This window comes from Struthio camelus, chromosome 19, assembly GCF_040807025.1.
Source record: "Struthio camelus isolate bStrCam1 chromosome 19, bStrCam1.hap1, whole genome shotgun sequence".
Taxonomy (NCBI): domain Eukaryota; kingdom Metazoa; phylum Chordata; class Aves; order Struthioniformes; family Struthionidae; genus Struthio; species Struthio camelus.
The window spans coordinates 3367601-3385188 of NC_090960.1; the positions used below are offsets into that span (position 1 = coordinate 3367601).

The 17588-nt window shown below is 59.5% G+C and overlaps 1 protein-coding gene across 1 annotated transcript; it reads left to right on the plus strand.

Annotated features, from left to right (window-relative positions):
* Window positions 1-923: 923 nt before the first annotated feature.
* Window positions 924-17588, plus strand: FAM20A (FAM20A golgi associated secretory pathway pseudokinase). Its single transcript, XM_068914173.1, has 11 exons — window positions 924-1237; window positions 8898-9079; window positions 9161-9211; window positions 9803-9881; window positions 10614-10706; window positions 12229-12344; window positions 12878-13058; window positions 13545-13654; window positions 13989-14070; window positions 14153-14212; window positions 16912-17588. The coding sequence occupies exons 1-11, from the start codon at window positions 924-926 to the stop codon at window positions 17174-17176; spliced, it is 1533 nt and encodes a 510-aa protein (XP_068770274.1). The 3' UTR covers window positions 17177-17588.

Here is a 17588-nt window from a genome sequence, read left to right on the forward strand (position 1 = left end):
CCCGGCTCCCCCGTCCCCGGTTCACATCCCCCCTCCCAGCTCCCCTATCCCCGGTACCGGCTCCTCCATCCCCGGTCCCAGATCCCCCATCCCCAGTCCCAGCTCCCCCATCCCCTGGTCCCCATCCCCTGGTCCCCATCCCCAGCCCCAGCCCCGGCTCTTCCATCCTCGGTCCCCATCCTCGGTCCCGGCTCCCCCATCCCCGCTCCTGGCTTCTCCATCCCCGGTCCCCATCCCCTGTCCGAGTTCCCCTTTCCGCGGTCCCAGCTCCCCCATCCCCAGTCCCCACCCCCGGTCCCAGCTCCCCCATCCCCAGCCCACATCTCCGGACCCGGCTCCCCCATCCCCAGTCCGGTCTCCCCCATCCCCAGTCCGGTCTCCCCCATCCCCAGTCCCCATCCCCAGTCCCGGCTCCCCCATCCCCAGTCCCCATCTCCGGTCCCGGCTCCCCCATCCCCAGTCCCCATCCCCAGTCCCGGCTCCCCCATCCCCAGCCCACATCTCCGGACCCGGCTCCCCCATCCCCAGTCCGGTCTCCCCCATCCCCGGTCCGGGCTCCCCCATCCCCGGTCCCCACCCCCGGTCCCGGCTCCCCCAGCCCCAGCCCACATCTCCGGACCCGGCTCCCCCATCACCAGTCCGGTCTCCCCCATCCCCGGTCCGGGCTCCCCCCCTCCCCGGTGCCGCTGCGCGGTCCTCGCTGCCCCTCCGCGCTCAGCCGCGCTCGCCCCGCGCCGCCCGCGCGGCAGCCCCTGCCCCGCCGCCTCTCCGCCCCGGCCCTCCTCCCCGGGGTCCCCGCGGTCCCTTCGCCCCCCCCAACCCCCCCGCCGGGGCCCGCGCCGGTCCCGCCCCGAGGTGCGCGCCCTGCCCGCAGCGGCTCCCTCTCGGCGGCTGCCGGCGCCACGGCCGCCACCGCGCCGGCCATGCCGGGGCCGCGCCGCGACCGGCCCGCGCTGCTGCTGCTGCTCGGGGCGCTGCTGGCCGCCGACCTCTACTTCCACCTCTGGCCGCGGGCGCGGCGGGAGCTGGCGCCGGGCGCCCCGGGCTGCCCCTGCCGCCGCCGCTCCGCGCCCGCGCCGCCGCTCCGCGCCCGCGCCGCCGCCTCCGCCTCCGCCCTGCGGCGCCTCTTCGCCCACCCGCTGTACCGCGCCGCCGCCGCGCCGGCCCCCGCCGAGCCGCTGCTGGGCGCCCGCGAAGCCCGGCGCTACTACCGGCGCAAGGCGGCCCGCTGGAGCAGGTGCGTCCCGCCGCCCGCGCACCCTCCCCGGGGCACCCCTTCCTGCGCACCCCTTCCTGCGCACCCTCCCGGGGCACCCCTTCTCGGGCACCCCTTCCCGGGCACCCTCCCACGCACCCTCCCGGGGCACCCTCTCCCGGGGCACCCTCTTCCGGGGCACCCCTTCCTGCGCACCCCTTCCTGCGCACCCTCCCGGGGCACCCCTCCGCGGGCACCCCTTCACGGGCACCCTCCCACGCACCCTCCCGGGGCACCCTCCCCGGGGCACCCTCCGCGGGCACCCTCCGCGGGCACCCTCTCCCGGGGCACCCTCCCCGGGCACCCTCCCTGGGCACCCCTTCCCGGGCACCCTCTCGGGGCACCCCTTCCCACGCACCCCTTCCCGGGGCACCCTCCGCAGACACCCTCTCCCGGGGCACCCCTTTCCTGGCCACCCTCTGCGGGCACCCCTTCCTGCGCACCCTCCCGGGCACCCTCTCCCGGGGCACCCCTTTCCTGGCCACCCTCTGCGGGCACCCCTTGCCACGCACCCTCCCGGGACACCCCCTCCCAGGGCACCCTCTCCCTCCTGGGGCACCCCCTCCGGACACCCCCTCCGGGAGCACCTTCTTCCCGGGCATCCCCTCCCCGGACACCCTCCCTGGGCACCCCTCCCCAAACACCCGCTCCGGGCACCATCCTGGGGTACCCCCTTCCTGGGCACACTCCCAGGACATCCCTTCCCTGGATACCCCCTCCGGGCACCCTGTTCCCGGGCATCCCTTCCCCGGGCCCCCTCCCTGGGCGTCCCCTCCAGGCACCCCTTTCCCAGGCACCTTCCCGGGGCACCCCCCCCTCCCCAAACACCCCCTCCCCAGCCTCCCCAGCCTGGCCCGTGTCCCCTTCCTCGCTCTCCTCCCCGTTGCCCCTCTTCCTCGGCACCCTGCACCCCCGAAGCTGTGGGGGCTCCTGCGGTCCCTTGCACCCGGAGCCACCTGGGCTCCCCTGCAAGACCCCCAGGGCAGGCAGCGAGGGGGAAGGTGGCTGCCGGGGCAGGGGGGGGGGGGTGAGGCCCCGGGGGCTGCGTCCTGCTGGGGACAAGAGTCCGCGTCGCCGCTGCCAGCTTGGGGGCCGGGGGCGGGCTCGTACCGGCGCTGGGGCGCTGCCCCCGAGCGGGGCACCGCGGGGCAGGCGAGCCCTTGGGACCTCTCCTGCCCGGCAGCTCCCTCCGCGCGGGCAGCCGTCTCCTCCGAGCGGCGCCGCTCCCCTGCCAGCCCCGCTGGCTCGCACTGATGAGCTCGCCGCCGCCAGGCGCAAAACGCTTTGGGGAGAAAAGGAGCGGGCCGTTTTGCTTTTGGGCAGAAAGGGACTCCCCTCTCTTTCGGCGGAGACGCCTTCTTGCTCGCTCCCGGCTCCAGGCATGGTGGCAGGAGACCTGCCGTCTCCCGCTCCCGGCGCGGGACTGTCGCTGACTCCTGTGCTCTCCCTGCGCCGGAGGGAAGCACCAGCCTCGGCATCAGCTCCGCATCGGCCGGCTGAAGCGCTGCGTGGTCCCGCCGGCCGCGGCTGAATACCCGGGGCCTTTGCAAATCTTCCTCAGCCGCCTGCGGCTTCTCCCTTAGCTCCCTGCGCGTGCTGGAGACGCGGCCGGTTCAGGGTGGGCCCGAGCCGCCTGCTCTGCGTGGCCCGCTACCTCCGCTGGGCGGGATGGCGAGCGGCGGGCTTTGCGGATGGCCGAAGCAAGGCGTCAGGCTGCGGGCCGCCCGGCTGCGAGCTGGGGGCCTGGGCGCAGCCACCCGCCGCCGCAGCCCCTGCCCCGTGGCGATGCCACCGCCGCCAGCGCTCTGAGCGCAGGCCCAGCAGTACCGCCAGCAGCCGAAAGCAAATACGTTAAGGCGTGTGGCGCTCCTGACTCACAGCGAGGTGCTCCGTCTGCCCTTCGGGTCGTTGTTTAAACAGCAGCAACTGGAAATAACAAAACGGTGCACGAACTTGAATCGAATACGGAAAACCAAGACGAAGCCCGTCCGGGTCCCGCGGGGAGAGAGCAGCTCTGCTGGGGCGGACGGTGCCCCGGACCTCAGGCCAGGCCGCGTGCTAGCGCAGGCGGGAAGGTTGCGGTGCAGGTGGAGCGAGTGCGGCCTCGAGAGCAGGCTTGGAGCGAACAGAAAGCCCGGGGGGGGCCTGGCTGAGCCCAGGTCTAGGCCAGGCTGATGCGGGCTCTGACTCAGCAGCAGCAGGAGAGCAGCAGCTCCGGGTGACCACCTCCCAGGTCCCTGCTTCAGCGCAGACTAACCCAGCCTCTGGAGGCAGCCGGCCCTCTTCGCCGCTTGCAGTGTTTGTCTACACGACTTATTTTGGCTGGACACCTTTCAACCAGCAAAGCGTGCAGAGCTGACCCCTGCCCCGACGCCTCGTGAAGCTCTTCCCATTCTGCCCCTCTCCTTGCCCAAGTGCTGCAGCGATGGGAGCCGTACCAGGCGCGATGGGAGCCCTACCAGGGCAGGATCCACCTGGCAGCTCCTCCTCTCTACAGAGACGCACGATGTGGCAGCTCTTTGACCCATGGTGTGACAGCCCCAGGATGTGTCTTGCTCCATCTCCCTCTGCACCTCGCCAGGCCCCGATCTCGTGCTTATGTGACAACAGAAGCTGCTGCTTTCCCAGGCCCTGCAGCTTCAGCACTTCTCTGCTGGCCAGATTTGTTTTCTAGGCCACTGTCAAACATGGTCCCTGCTTCCCCAGCCACCCACGGGGCTGTCACAGCAAGAAAGTGCGGGCCCACATTCCTCCCAGGAGAGGGACTGCAAAAAGGCATCTGGGCAGGCTTTCAAAAAGTGACAGTGAAGCAAGGCAGGAGAGGAATCCATCAGGAGCCTGATCCCCGGGACATGGGGAGCACCTAGGGAAAGGCTGAGGGCAGAGGAGGGATGCAGGCAGTGAGGGCTAGGAAGGAGGAGGAAGAGGGGTGAGAGACCACGAGACAGAGGCCAACGGGAGCCACAGGACATGTTCCTCTTGCTGCTCTGGCGCTGTTCGAGGCAGGAATCAATCGTGTTTGCTTCTTCCTCTAGTTAAGCAAGCTAGACTCAACCTACCACTTTCTCCACTTAGATGTTCATTCCTCTTATTTTCATTGGGAATCACCCAGTCCTGGTTTCGCTCGTGATTCATAGTAGGAGGCAATGTGAAGAGGCAACTGAAGGACCTGAAGAATTATCGCTGAGGCTGGAGCAGGTCCCTTGAGCTGGGAGCCATCTCACACACTCAACTGCAGCATCTGTGTTAGGGGCCACTCCAGGCCCCTCATCTCAAGGACGAGTCAGTCCAAAGGAGGTTGAAACCTTCCTTAGAAAGGTAGGAGGCCATGGAGAGCAGAGGAAGCGTGGGCGAAGCGATGCCAGACAGTAGGGATGAATCTGGGCCAGGGTCTCCTGTTCTCAGAAACGGCCTCGATCTGCCGTTTTCATGGCACACCAGAACTACGGGAAGCTGGGTCCCGTGACATGCAGATATGGAGAAAACTGGCAGTGCACGAGGGGAGCTCAGCTTTCAAGCTTAAAAAGCCCAGAAGGTGTGCACTGCAAACAGTCTGCCGTGCTGCGACTGTGTAAAGCAAACCCAAGGGTACTGGCTACCAGGAGCAGGATTTTACAGTATCCTCGTGCAGTTTAGTCACGTGGCAGAGAAACTGGGAGCTTGAGGCAATGAGATGGCTGCACTCGCACATGGTAAAAGTCGGAGGAACATGGTTGAGACTAAGCGAAGCACATTTACACGATATCAGGCAATGCCGGCATTCCTGCAGGTGGATATTGATCTGGAATTTGTTTCAGGACCTTGTTACTTTGTTACACGAGCAGATGACACGAGCAGTGGGCTCCAAGCTGGCTTCTCGGGATGAATATCAATCTGGAGAGGATGACATCTGTGACGCGTGGTCCGTGCATGCTGTGGCCGATTTGCCGAGGTGCTGCAATCCCTCGTGGGGGACAGCAGAGGGTTTACGTCTTCTCAAAGCTGAGCAATGCCTCATGCATGCATTAGAGTTTGGGAACGATAGATGTTCCCCAAGCAAGTGCACTGTGGGAATTGGTGGATTTAACAGAATCAGCTCGCGTAGCTTATTTGATGGTATCTAAGTACCACCAGAAGCGCTGAGCCCTAAAAGCCGAGCGCTAATGGCAGCACTGGCATCATTTCCAGTCTGGCCTGCAGGAGAGCCCCCGCTGTTTGGTAATAAGTCTGTGTTTGCCTACTTTAGTTTGTTGCTTTGTTCAAATGCGCTATTTGCGACAAAGAAGTTGCTGTGCATTGCCTTTTGTTCCAAGGTTTAGTTATTACGCGGCCGGGAGGAAATCTATGATGGCATTCGCCCTTGCTTGACTTAGCTTTGCACCTTTGGGAAGGAGAAGGGGGGTGGCGTATTGATTATCCCTCAGTCACTTTGAAATAAAATATATGGTGCTCATAAACAGCGAAGGCATTCAGCGAGCATGCTCGGGCCACATTAACACACAGCCTCTCCTTCCGCGGGCGCTGCAAATGGAATATGTAATAAGGAGGCGCTGCCCGGAGCTGATGGGTTTCTCGGGACCGTAATTTGCACTGTGCATAGTTGAATATTTGTCACAAGGAGCCCAGCTCATCAGGAGCCCTGCGTGAGCCACGTCCTCTGCGAGGCATCCGGTGAGAGACGTCCATACGCTGGTAGAGAGCTAACGGCAGCGTCCTCTGCCCGACCTGGGTAGCTGTGGCTCTTTCCCCATCCGTAGGTTTAGTGAAGCTGCTGCTGCTGTTACGATCCCCTCAAAATAGCTGTAGAGCAGCGTGCGAGAAAGGTCCTCACAAGTTTCCTGGGGCTGCTTGGCTCTCACGAAGGTGTGACCACATCCAAGGCTACAAGGCAGAAAAGGGTCAGCGTTCGGTTGCTCTCAGCCATCCTATGCTTGGCTTGAATGGGAGAAAGAGCACATTTCTGTTTCGTGCATAAACCTGATCGTTGGCAAAACGTTCTTCATGGTGGCTGGATGCTCCCCTTGAGTGGAACAAGCTGTAACAGTGTAGAGGACTATTGTCTTCACTTTGGTGGCCAGATGGAAGTAAAAATTGGACTGGAAACACTGGGAACTCTCGGCCAGATCACAGAGCGGCCCCAGGACATGGCACATTTTGGATACACATGGAGAGGGAAGCAGAGCATTGCACATCCCACCTCCTAGCAGCGCTCCCGGCCATCACTGCACCGTGGCTGCTGCCCGTCACGTTTCTTTTCCCTGGCGCTTCAATTAGGAACGGGAGTTTGATTGCAGGATGTAAAACCAGCTGGAGAGACTAATGGGGATGCAGGAAGGAAAGAACGGAAAACATCCATACTTCTTCAAAACCAGAAGAAAATAAAGCCCTCAAAAACTCCACAGCTTATTTTAATCCTTTGAGGAGCAGCCTCAAAAACCCCAAACTCCGATACGTAGCCTGCTCAGTGCCAGGCGGGACACAGCGGGAACCCCTCTGGTTATCCTGCCCCGCGCCGGAGAGTGCCAGCAGCCGCAGGGGAGCCGTGCCTGCGGTTGGTGCTGGCTGGCCTTCCCCGTGCCGCGTCACCCATGGCCCTGTGCAGAGCTGCACTGCTGTGCAAGGCTGCAGCACCCTGCACCGCTGCTCCAGGCTGCACTGGGCTGCACCACTGCACGGCACGGCACCGCTGCACAGGGCTGCACCATTGCATAGGGCTGCACCGCTGCACAGGGCTGCACCACCGCACTGGGCTTCACCATCACACAGGGCTGCTCTGTCACATAGGGCTGCACCGCTGCATGGCATGGCACCGCTGCACAGGGCTGCATCGTTGCACTGGGCTGCACCGCCGCACTGGGCTGCACTGTCACATAAGGCTGTACCGCCACACAGGGCTGCACCGTCGCATAGGGCTGCACCGTCGCACTGGGCTGCACCGCCACAGTGGCCTGCACCACCGCACTGGGCTGCACCATCGCACTGGGCTGCACTGTCGCACTGGGCTGTACTGTCACATAAGGCTGTACCGCCACACAGGGCTGCACCGTCGCACTGGGCTGCACCATCGCACTGGGCTGCACCATTGCACTGGGCTGCACTGTCGCACTGGGCTGCACCGTCGCACTGGGCTGCACCGCCACAGTGGCCTGCACCACCGCACTGGGCTGCACTGTCGCATAGGGCTGTACCACTGCACTGGGCTGCACTGTCGCACTGGGCTGCACCGCCGCAGTGGCCTGCACCGCCGCACTAGGCTGCACCGCCGCACAGGGCCGCAGCCAACCTGACCTTTGTGGCCAGCAGCTCCCAGCACAGTAGCGCTCGGACACTCGCGTCACCCCGCGCCGTGCCCTCGGCACTGCCCCTTGCGGCTCCGCAGCGCAGCAGATGATCGGGCAGATGATTGGTGAGACGCTCGCGGCCTGTCCCGCAGCAGGCACCTTTCCGCTGCCGCCTTAGCAAAAAGGTTGGGCCCAAACCGTGGCTGTTTCAAGCCGGAGCAGAAGGCTAATGAGCTGTGGGGACTTCTTCGTTTGATGCTCCGCTAGCCCAGACAGGGCCAGATCCCGCCGCTCAGCCTTCATTTGAAAGGTCGTGCGCGGGACGCTGCCAGGTCACCGTGCGGCATCCCTGTTCGCTGGACCACAGACCGTAACTCCGGTGGCGGAGGGCAATTTAATGAGCCTCATTTAACGATTTTCCTAATCTGGCAGTTCTGCTGTCCGGGAACTGAAGCTGCAGGAAGAAACCGCTGGAGACAGGGCTGGACTGTCTCTGCAGCTACAAAAGCCGACTCTGCGAGCTCGGACAAGACGCCGTTGTTCTCCCGGCTCCGCAGGCGCCGCGCCGGACAAGCAGGACCAACGTTGCCGCTGTCACATCACAAGCTCCTCCTAAATCCTTGCCTGGAGCCTGCAGCCCCTCTGGGGAGCCCTTAACCCGGGCAATAGGCCGGCTCTCGCGCTGCTGGCGTCACGGTTTGACCCGTGCCGCCGCTCCGCGTCCCCCAGGTCGCCTCCTTCCCTCCCAGGCACGCGCGCTCTGCCGGGAGAGGGGTTCGTTGGCAAAACCTGCGCCACGGCCGCTTGGAGCACGGGGGCTGCAGCCGCCCCAGGCCCAGGCAGTCCGCGCCTGGCGGAGGAGCGCAGGCCGAGGCGGCCGGGGAGGGGGGAAAGGGTTTAACCAGCTGAGCGGTGGGACGGGGCTCTTGGTGCATCGGGCTGGATTCAGCCCCGGTCGCATCCCGCTCCTTGCAAGGCTGTGCGCCCCAAAGCGCTGTTACCTTTGCTGTTAGTCGCGGTGCGTCGCGAGAGCTGAAGCTGGCTGCAGCCAGATCCCTAATTCCCTGGGCTCTTCGGGGAGGGACGAAGCAAACCTGTCACGAGCCATTGCCGTTTTGAAAGGCTCAGCCCCCGGGACAGCGAAGAAGGGCTGTTAATTCCCCTTCTTTGAGGAGCGGTTCCAAAAAATACATGTTGCAGCAGGAGCCTGGCGCTGGGAGGCTCTAGCAGAGCGGCGTCTCCCACCCGGCTTCAGGCGCGCAGCAGGGGGACCCTCCCCAGCAGGACTTCCACGGCAAAACAAGGCTTTTCCGTGCCCGCTCTCCGGCACGGCGGGACGCACATCCCGCCGCCGCTCCTCACGCCGCGCCGCTCTCTTGCAGGAGGCACCGGCTCCATCCGGAGCGGCTCAACCTGACGTCCCCGGCGGTGCCGCAGCTCCGGCCGGACGCCAGCTGGCTCCAGTTCCACCTGGGCATCAGCCGCGACGGGCTCTACCCCCGGGCCAGCCCGGCCGTCAACCAGCTCCTCCGGGACATGCAGGCTCTGAGCACCGTCAGCGCCGGTAAGGCCCCTCCGTCCAGCCCGGGGGGAAAACCAGCCGGGAACGTCCTGGCTTTCCTCACGGCTCCTCCTGTCCTTGCAGACTACAGCCAGGACGAGAAAGCTCTGCTGGGGGCCTGCGACTGCGCCCAGAGTGAGTGAGCCCGTTCGCTCGCTGCCCCCAACTGCGGTGCCGAACCCCAAATCCTGCCCCAATGCCCTGCCCGGCGCGTGCGGAGCGGTCCCAGCCCTCGGTTACGGCCCGGGGCTCGGAGCCCGAGCTCCCCTGGGCTAACGGGATCTCAGCGGCTCCATCTGCCACCCCAGGAGCGAGACGGACTGGCAGATTTTTTTTTTTTTTTCTCCTTTCTGGAAGGAAAATAACTCGCCCCCAACACTGCATGCAACAACCGCGACCCGCTGTCAGACCTTCGCGCGAGCCGAGCCTGTTCGGGGCCAAACCTGCCCTGCGGAGGCTGCGCGTGGGTGCCGGGCCGCTGGTGCCTCTCCGGCGGTGGGGGCAAAGAGAGGGAAATCCGCCCAGCGCAGGGGACAGAGAGAGCCCCCAAAAAGGGAGAACAACAAAACATAGCAAAAGCAGAGGGCAGGAGCACCAAAGGGAACGGGGGATGACCACAACAAGTCGGAAGAGGCACCCCGGGTACCCAGGCGGGGCGGGACGGCGCATGGCCGTAACCCGGCGCCGCGGAGGCTTTTCCAGGCTTTTTCTCCCCCCCCACCGCAGTCGTGAAGCCCAGCGGCGTCCACCTGAAGCTGGTCCTCAGGCTCCAGGACTTCGGCAAAGCCATGTTCAAACCCATGAGGTAAGGAAGGCACGCCGGCGGCCGGGAGGGCGGCCGAGCCTGGCTCCTTCGTCGGAGCAACGGGCCAGCCGCGGCAGCAGCTTCTCTGTCCTTTGCTCGGCGATGCCTGCCTCGGAGGGTCAGAAAGCCGCAATTATTGCCGGCACGGATGAAAAGCAGCGTTCCCTCACCGCTTACTGACATTGAAAATGTCTTGTTTTCCTGCGTACTGGACGTATTGTGGCTAACGCCTGCACGTCCCTTCCTCTTTCCCAACAGACTTTCTGTTTTTCCCTTATTTCTGCTTGGATTCCCCAGAGTATTTCCGAGAAATAGCTATCAGCCCAGGTCACCTCGGACGGGGGCTTTCCGTTGCTTCTGCATTTATTTGTCGCACTTTGGGATTCTTCACGTTTATTCCCACCCGGATTACTTCCCAGCCCCGGGCAAGGCAGCGCGCACCGTGCCAGCGGCAACTGCTCGCTGCGCCAGAAAAAAAGCCTCTTCCTGTTGTTTGTGTCCTGAAAACTGTTGGTTTCAGTCCGCACCTGCCTGGTCTCCAACGAGGCCAGGAGGTAAAATAAAGTTTTCACGCGCCCAGCTGAGCGGGGAGAGCCCAGCGCTCTCCCGCGCGCTCCCCGTGACAGCCGCCCGCCTGCCAGCGGGAGCACGCAGGTCGCACGCGCTCCACGTATTCGGGCACTGAAAATGCAGGCGGCTGCTCCTGGGCAGTGACCCCATGGTCTCTTCCAGGCAGAAACGAGAGGAGGAGACTCCCGAGGACTTTTTCTACTTTGTGGACTTCCAGCGGCACAACGCAGAGATAGCCGCCTTTCACCTGGACAGGTACGTGGGCCTGGCCGCGGCGCTGCCCTCTTCCCGCGGCCGGTCCTCCCCGGCCCGCGGAGAGCTGCGGCATGAGAAAAGCCGGGCTGGGCCCTGCAGAGCTGCTCGGCCTCGGACAAGCAATCGCTTTGCAATACCGTTTTGGGAGCTGATGCGTTGTTTGCATCAAGCTTTGCCTTGGCCCCCCAGCATGAAAAGAGGCTGGAAGGTGACCTCCAGGCTGCACACAGGACAGGCGTTGGCCGGGCTCTCACCTTGCGCCACGCACTTAGTCTCTTCCAGGCACTGAACTGCAAAGCTGAGTCCGAGGTGCAGCCTCCATCCCCTCCCAGGGAGGCATTCACACCACAGTACAGCCATCACAGCCTGTTGTGGATTGAGATAAACTGCAGTCGTGCAGTTTCAGGCTCTCAGTTAATGAGCAATTAACCTGGCACCCTTTCCCAGCAGTACTTGCATTTAATGAAATCAAAAATACCCTCAGTAGAAGAGGACGGCAACAGCCTTCTTCCCCTCTGCAGGAAGACAGCTGAACATCAAGGGGAAGTGATCCCTGATGATCAACAGGGGTTTTGCACCCATGTGTGTTTACACCCATTTCCCAAATCTAACTTCTGTGATAGAGAAGACTAGCCTGTAAGAGACGTAGATCAGACTGAGCTAGGGAGCGAGGAGAGCTGAACTCCATTTCCACTTCTGCCCCTACCTCACTGCGGCGACCCTGGTTGAGCCGCTTGCCACCGGGGCTCGCTCAGTTTGCCTCCCCGCATCCCAGCTCCACCAGCCGACAACCGAAGCTTGACTGCTTTTCTGGAGTGCTTTGCAGTTTTAGAGCCGAAAAACGCTAGATGCAAACAAATGATTTTTTTTCTTGCAACGTTGCTCAATAAGTAACAGGCTAAATCTAGTCCTTTGTGGCTGATTCTCAGAAGCAGAGTGCATCTCCCAAGGAGCAAAGCACAGCATTAGCCGTTTCGCCCAGTGTTACCGACTCTGCCACCAGCAGTGGCTTTCCATTCATTGGCATGAACACCTTCCTGCCCCAGGCCCTGCGTTTTTAAGAATATCTGAGATGAATCCAGTGGGAATCCGTGCCTCCAAGCGGGGCAATCCCCCTCGCCTCCCACAGTCTCAGTGCCGAGTGTCAAGGGGACATTGCGCAAGGGCCTGCAGGGCTGTTCTCCCTCCTGGAAGACACGGCTTGCATGCAAACACAAGACGGCAACTGCTTAGGGAGAAGCCAAATCCTGGAGAACATCCAGACTCTTCCAGGAGGCAGCTGTTAAAATACCAAAATCCAGATTCAGCCTCCTTTTGCTCCTGAGGGTTAAACGACCCAGGCTATTTGCTAGAAAGAAGCCTGGGGGGAAAAATTCCATTCAGGTGCAAACTAGAGGGGAGAAAACGCCCACAGTTTGCAAATGGAAAGGAGAAGGACAGCATCCGCTGTCCCATGTTGTCAGCCTGAGCAATAACGTCCTTCTGCACTGCAGGCCTCTGAGCACCTTTCCCTTTCGTGCAGGATCCTAGATTTCCGGCGGGTCCCCCCCACCGTTGGAAGGTTGATCAACGTCACCAAGGAGATCCTGGAGGTCACCAAGAACGAAATCCTGCAGAGCGTCTTCTTCGTCTCCCCAGGTAGTGAGCGCGGGGCTGCCGTGAGCAGGGGCTCCAGACACGCTGGCCTGCAGCGGGCGGCAGAGCAGTCTCACATGGGAAAGGGGCAGGCAGGGCTTGTGCTGACGTGCAGAAATGAAATTCCTGGTGGAAACAGGTGCACAAAGACACAGTTACAGCAGAGGCATCCACCTCGTAGCCTCCAGCTGGAGGCACCTGCCGTAACTATTAGTCTGCTTTCTTTTCCCAACCTTTCCCCTAGCATATGTCCAGGTCTGTCCATGGACCAGGTATCCAGGTATCCTCCATGATCTGGCAGTTTCACCTTCATTATGTGGTTGCATAATGGAAAGAAAAGAAAACTCTCTTGGTCACACAACAGTCACCATCCCGTGATGGGGAAGAGGTCAGCCCATGCCACCCTCGAAAGTGGGGGACCTCCACTCTAGAGCATCCACCAGGCAGGGACCACGATCAGGACTAGGGACAATGTGGGACTGACGACACTGGACGGAGCCGTTGCTTCCTCTTCCCCTTCTCCTGTTCTTCTCCAGCCAGCAACGTGTGCTTCTTTGCCAAGTGCCCATACATGTGCAAGACTGAGTACGCGGTGTGCGGGAACCCTCACCTCCTGGAAGGGTCCCTCTCTGCCTTCCTGCCGTCCCTTAACCTGGCGCCGCGACTCTCCATCCCAAACCCATGGATTCGGTCCTACTCGTTTGATGGAAAAGAGGAGTAAGTGGGTAAATGATGCCGATTCCCATGTCTGCATTGCAAGGAGTATGTGGGAAGGAGAATGAGCAGGATACGTACACGCACAGAGCAAACATACGTCTGGGGAGAGATATTAAGGCTGAGATTCAGAGAATGCCCGTGCTTAGTCCCGTAACTCCTAATGCCTGGGCCTAGGAGAGGCTTCCAGGCTCACTGCCCACACTAGGAGTGAGGTTTAGCTCTGTGGGCAGAGGTAGTGGCATGGCCCTCGTATCTGCTGGAGGAGGCAGACAGCTGCATGAGAGATGCAGTGGAAAAAGGGCTAGCACTCAGGAGCCGTCAGGCCACAGGCTGGCTGGTTTCCCTAGCCAGCAGAGTTGTAGCTCAACAAGCTACAGCTGAGATGTCCCTCCCACCTCTCTGTGCAGGAGCCTGGCTCTGAGGTGCTCTTCGGCCAAGGCAGCAGCCACCGCTAACAGCACCCCCTTTCTCCTCCACCTCCTGCAGGTGGGAAGTGAACCCGCTCTACTGCAACACCGTGAGGGAGATCTATCCCTACAGCAACGGCAACCGGCTGCTCAACATCGTTGACATGGCCATATTTGACTTCCTAATAGGTATGATGGACCATCCTTCCATACAGGCGTGCCTTCCTTCCCACACCGCGGTGTTTCTCAAAGGTGTTTGTCAGCACAGACGTCCTTCCTGCTCCACGGACGGTTTTGGGAGAGCGCTGTCTCCAGGCTGCCTTGCCTCCCCGCAGCCCCACGGCCACCCCAGCCCGCTCCACGAGGCTCTGAGGGACGAGGGCAGCAGCTCTCAGGCTCTGGTCTTAGCCACTGCCACCAAGGCAACAAATTTCACGCTGGTCTGAAAGGAACATAGGGTAGGTCAGAAAGTTCGTCAGTCACTTGCAAGGGAAACTCTGCTCCTCTCTCTCCCCTTCAACAGGGAACATGGACCGTCACCACTATGAAATGTTCACTAAGTTTGGGGACGACGGCTTCCTCTTACATCTGGACAATGCCAGAGGGTAAGGCTCTGAAAGGGCGTCTGGAAGGAGAGGAAGACTACGGGCAGGCAATAAAGCTGTGCGCTCTCTGCTTACCCCCTAGATTTGGACGACATTCCCATGACGAAACCTCCATCCTGGCGCCGCTCTCCCAGTGTTGCATGTAAGTGCTAGCTTTCTTGTCCTCCCCAGCCATGCTGGTGCTCCCCCAGGAGGGACTGGCGCCATTGCTGCTGTAGGCCTCCAGGCTTAGCTCCATCTGAAAGCTGCGGGAAGACCCTGAAAAGGCTTTTACTGGCAGACCAGGAGTCACTATCTGTTGGATCAAACCCCTCAAGAAGCATCTCCTAGCATCTCCCAGTCTGTCAACATGAGGTACTCCCGGCCCCGTTTGTCTGAGCGTGCCTGACAGGAAGCTCAGAAATTTCCATCCAGAAGCCTGGGAGAACTTTGATAGAGTTAATCAGGTTTCCTCCCCTCCTGGCATTAAGGAGAAGCTCATAAATTTTACTATTTGAATCCTATCTTGGCTACTCCTTTATTAATTCACATAAATCAACAGCTGAAAGTTAAATTAAAGAGACAGAGAAAAAGCTGCTCTTCCCTGTGGTTTCTCTTTAGGAGATGTCTAACCTATTTCCTTGCTATTCCTGCTCCATCTAAGCCTTGGGAAGTTAATTGTGCTCTCTCCCCATACATCTATATTACTGGATCTAATTTAGAAACTGTTATTTGCACCTAGTGTGACTTTTCATTTATAACTGCAGGCGCTCAGTGAATCCTTCCGATGAACTCTTATTTTGTGTGGTTTAAATTAACTCTGCCTCTTAATTTGATCTGAACAGTAACATCCCCACAGGTCAGATCCTTCCTATTCTTCCAGATCCACCTACCCGGAGCTGCTCTTAATTTAGTTCTCTTTGTAAAAGGTAGTGAGAAGACCTGCAAGTCACACCTTTTAATAAGCCAACTAGGGCCAAAAACAGTGTAAAAGCAACTCAGTCCACCAGAGGGAGAGGCACAAAACCTGATTTCCTAGAATAGACAATCTGTTTGGAATAAGGAAGCATCCAAAAATGCAAGGAAAGGAAGTAAAAAGTTTCCCTAAGCGAGCACAGGGGCCAGATTTCAGCCTGCCTTGGCGGGCTAGCTGGACCCCCTGTCTATCAGCCCACAGAGTCACCTCCTCAAAGTCCAGCCAGGTACATCTAAGCAGGAATAAAATCCTGCAGCAGAAGGAAATCAAGGAGTGACGGCCCCCAAATAACCTGGCACACCTATCTTCTTGGCCGATAAAGTCCTCTAGGGAGGCGCTGGGCCAACAATTCAGCACAATAGAGGGGTAACGCTTGCTGTGTTGGACAGGAAAGAAGAGGGACCACAGGAAGGGTTTCTATCTCATGCTCCTTTCCATGGTCTGCTTGTTTCTTATGCAACTGTTAGAGCCTTACATAAGCCGTTCCCCACAGGGTCAGACCATCCCGTTCTCCATCTCCAAGCACAGGTGCTGTTTGGATGAGAGCAAACACAGCTGGTGTTTACCCGCGGCAGCTCCTGGGAGCCACCCCTTGCCTAGAAGGAGACCGCGCTCATACCCGTTGCTGCAGTGGAGGTCTGCTCTGCCCAGGGGTTTCTCTGGCAGCAGCAGAACCTCTTAATCAGGCTCCGACAGCGATTTAAGGCCTCGTCGCTGGCCCTAGCGCTTGGCCAACTGATTTTTGTGGTTTAACTTGGAATCATTCAGGAATATTAATGCAAGACAGGCCCATGGGCAGCCAGGACAACAGCAACAGTTTAAATCACCTGCCCTCGTGCCAGCACGGCGCAGAAGGCAGCCGGCCGCAGAGCCTTTCTCCCCACCCCGCACGCAGTGCGGCGGGCATCGCTGCCCAGAGACGCGGACCTCGTTTAGGTGCTCCGGAGCGTTACCACCGCGCGATGCGAGTCAGCTCCTGCATAGCAAGGCATAGCAACAGCAACGAGCCTTTTAGCCTATCATTTGAACCGCACGCGTCTCGCTAGAATTACAGAGCCGGATCGCTGTTACTGATCGATGTCCTGGGTAAACAAGGAGCATGTAAAGGCAAATTGTAGAGTTGCTTGAACTGTTTCTGACTACACCTTCTTCCTTCAAAATTCTGGCTTGGCTAAATAGGAAGAGTTCCACAAACAGAAACTGCTTTTTTCCAACATTCAAAAAGCAGCAATTAAAGTCACTGATTAATTTCACATATTACAGAAGTTGCAATCTAAATTCCTTGCTGAGCATTAAAAGAACTATTTCAAGATTAGTTTTGTTCTCAGAAGTGTTCCAAGATGCTTTTCATCCCTATTTGTGTCAAAGGAAAACACTTAAATCTCAGTACCTCTTAAGGGGAAAAGTCACAGTTGGATCAGATCCAGTAAATATTCCTTCTCTTTACTCAGAATTGTAACAGATTTTTCCTCAGCTATCGCCAGCTAAGACATGCCTTTTCGTTTTACCTCCTCTCTGCCCCTGCCCCAGAAACGTCATCTTTGGGAACACGGCACCACGCCGCAATAGTCTGGGGAAATGGGTTATCTCTGACTCAGAGGAAAACCACTCATTACGGAGAATTTCTACCACATTTTTCTCAGAAGACAGAAATCTGTGGTACAAATACTCTGCAGTCTCGAAAAACAAATGAGGAACCAGAGGTTTCTACAAAAAATGTCATTTTCTTCAAAAAGCAAGTTTTCATTCCAAAGTTCTTTGGCAAATACCTTCACTGAGCTCTGCCTCCCTCCTTCCCCTACTACCAGGGGGCTAGGGCAGCCAGCTCTTGCTAGGATACTGTGAGAAGTTTGCATTAGGATGTCTCAGGCCTCTTTTTCTTCCAGAATAAAGAGGACGACATTGTTACGACTCCAGCTCCTGGCTCAGCCCGAATACCGGCTCAGTGACGTCATGAGGGAGTCCCTCCTGCAGGACCGCCTGGCACCCATCCTCACCGAACCCCATCTCTTGGCTTTGGACAGACGGTTACAGCTTATCCTCAAAGCAGTGAGGAAATGCATAGACACATACGGAGAAGGCAAGGTGGTGGCCAACGACACCACGCAGCCCGAGGTTCCCGCGTCCGACAGAGTGAAGCTGACCAGTTAAAACAGTCCTTAGCCTCTCCTCCTAGGAGGGGAAAGCAGAGCAAGCAGAAAATTTTAATAGCTGCTAATTACTGTCTACAAAAGCCTGTGAGATTGAGAGGAGAAACTCTTGGAAGACTGTCAAGATTCACACTGGCTTCCTGAATGCTCGACCAAAGTTTCTGTGTTTGGGATGAAAGGTTGCCAAGCGCGTTGGTAAGTTGTGGTCTGACTGTGGCAGACCTTTACACCCTGAACACCAGCTCTCCAGTGGAAAAGCAGAGACCTCCTGTTCTGTGGCTGGCTGTGCCCCTGGGAGGGTGGGAAAATACACAGGCATTGGTTTACTCAGCCTGCATGGGATCTTGGTCACTCTAGTGAAGGACACAAACAACATCCAAGGATGAGCCTTGAATAAAGAGATACTAAGAGTA

Coding starts and splice junctions, on each gene's coding strand:
- FAM20A (XM_068914173.1), top strand. CDS start 924: ATGCCGGGGCCGCGCCGCGACCGGCCCGCGCTGCTGCTGCTGCTCGGG. Junction 1,238..8,897: donor AAGGCGGCCCGCTGGAGCAG/GTGCGTCCCGCC, acceptor GCTCTCTTGCAG/GAGGCACCGGCTCCATCCGG. Junction 9,882..10,613: donor GCCATGTTCAAACCCATGAG/GTAAGGAAGGCA, acceptor GGTCTCTTCCAG/GCAGAAACGAGAGGAGGAGA.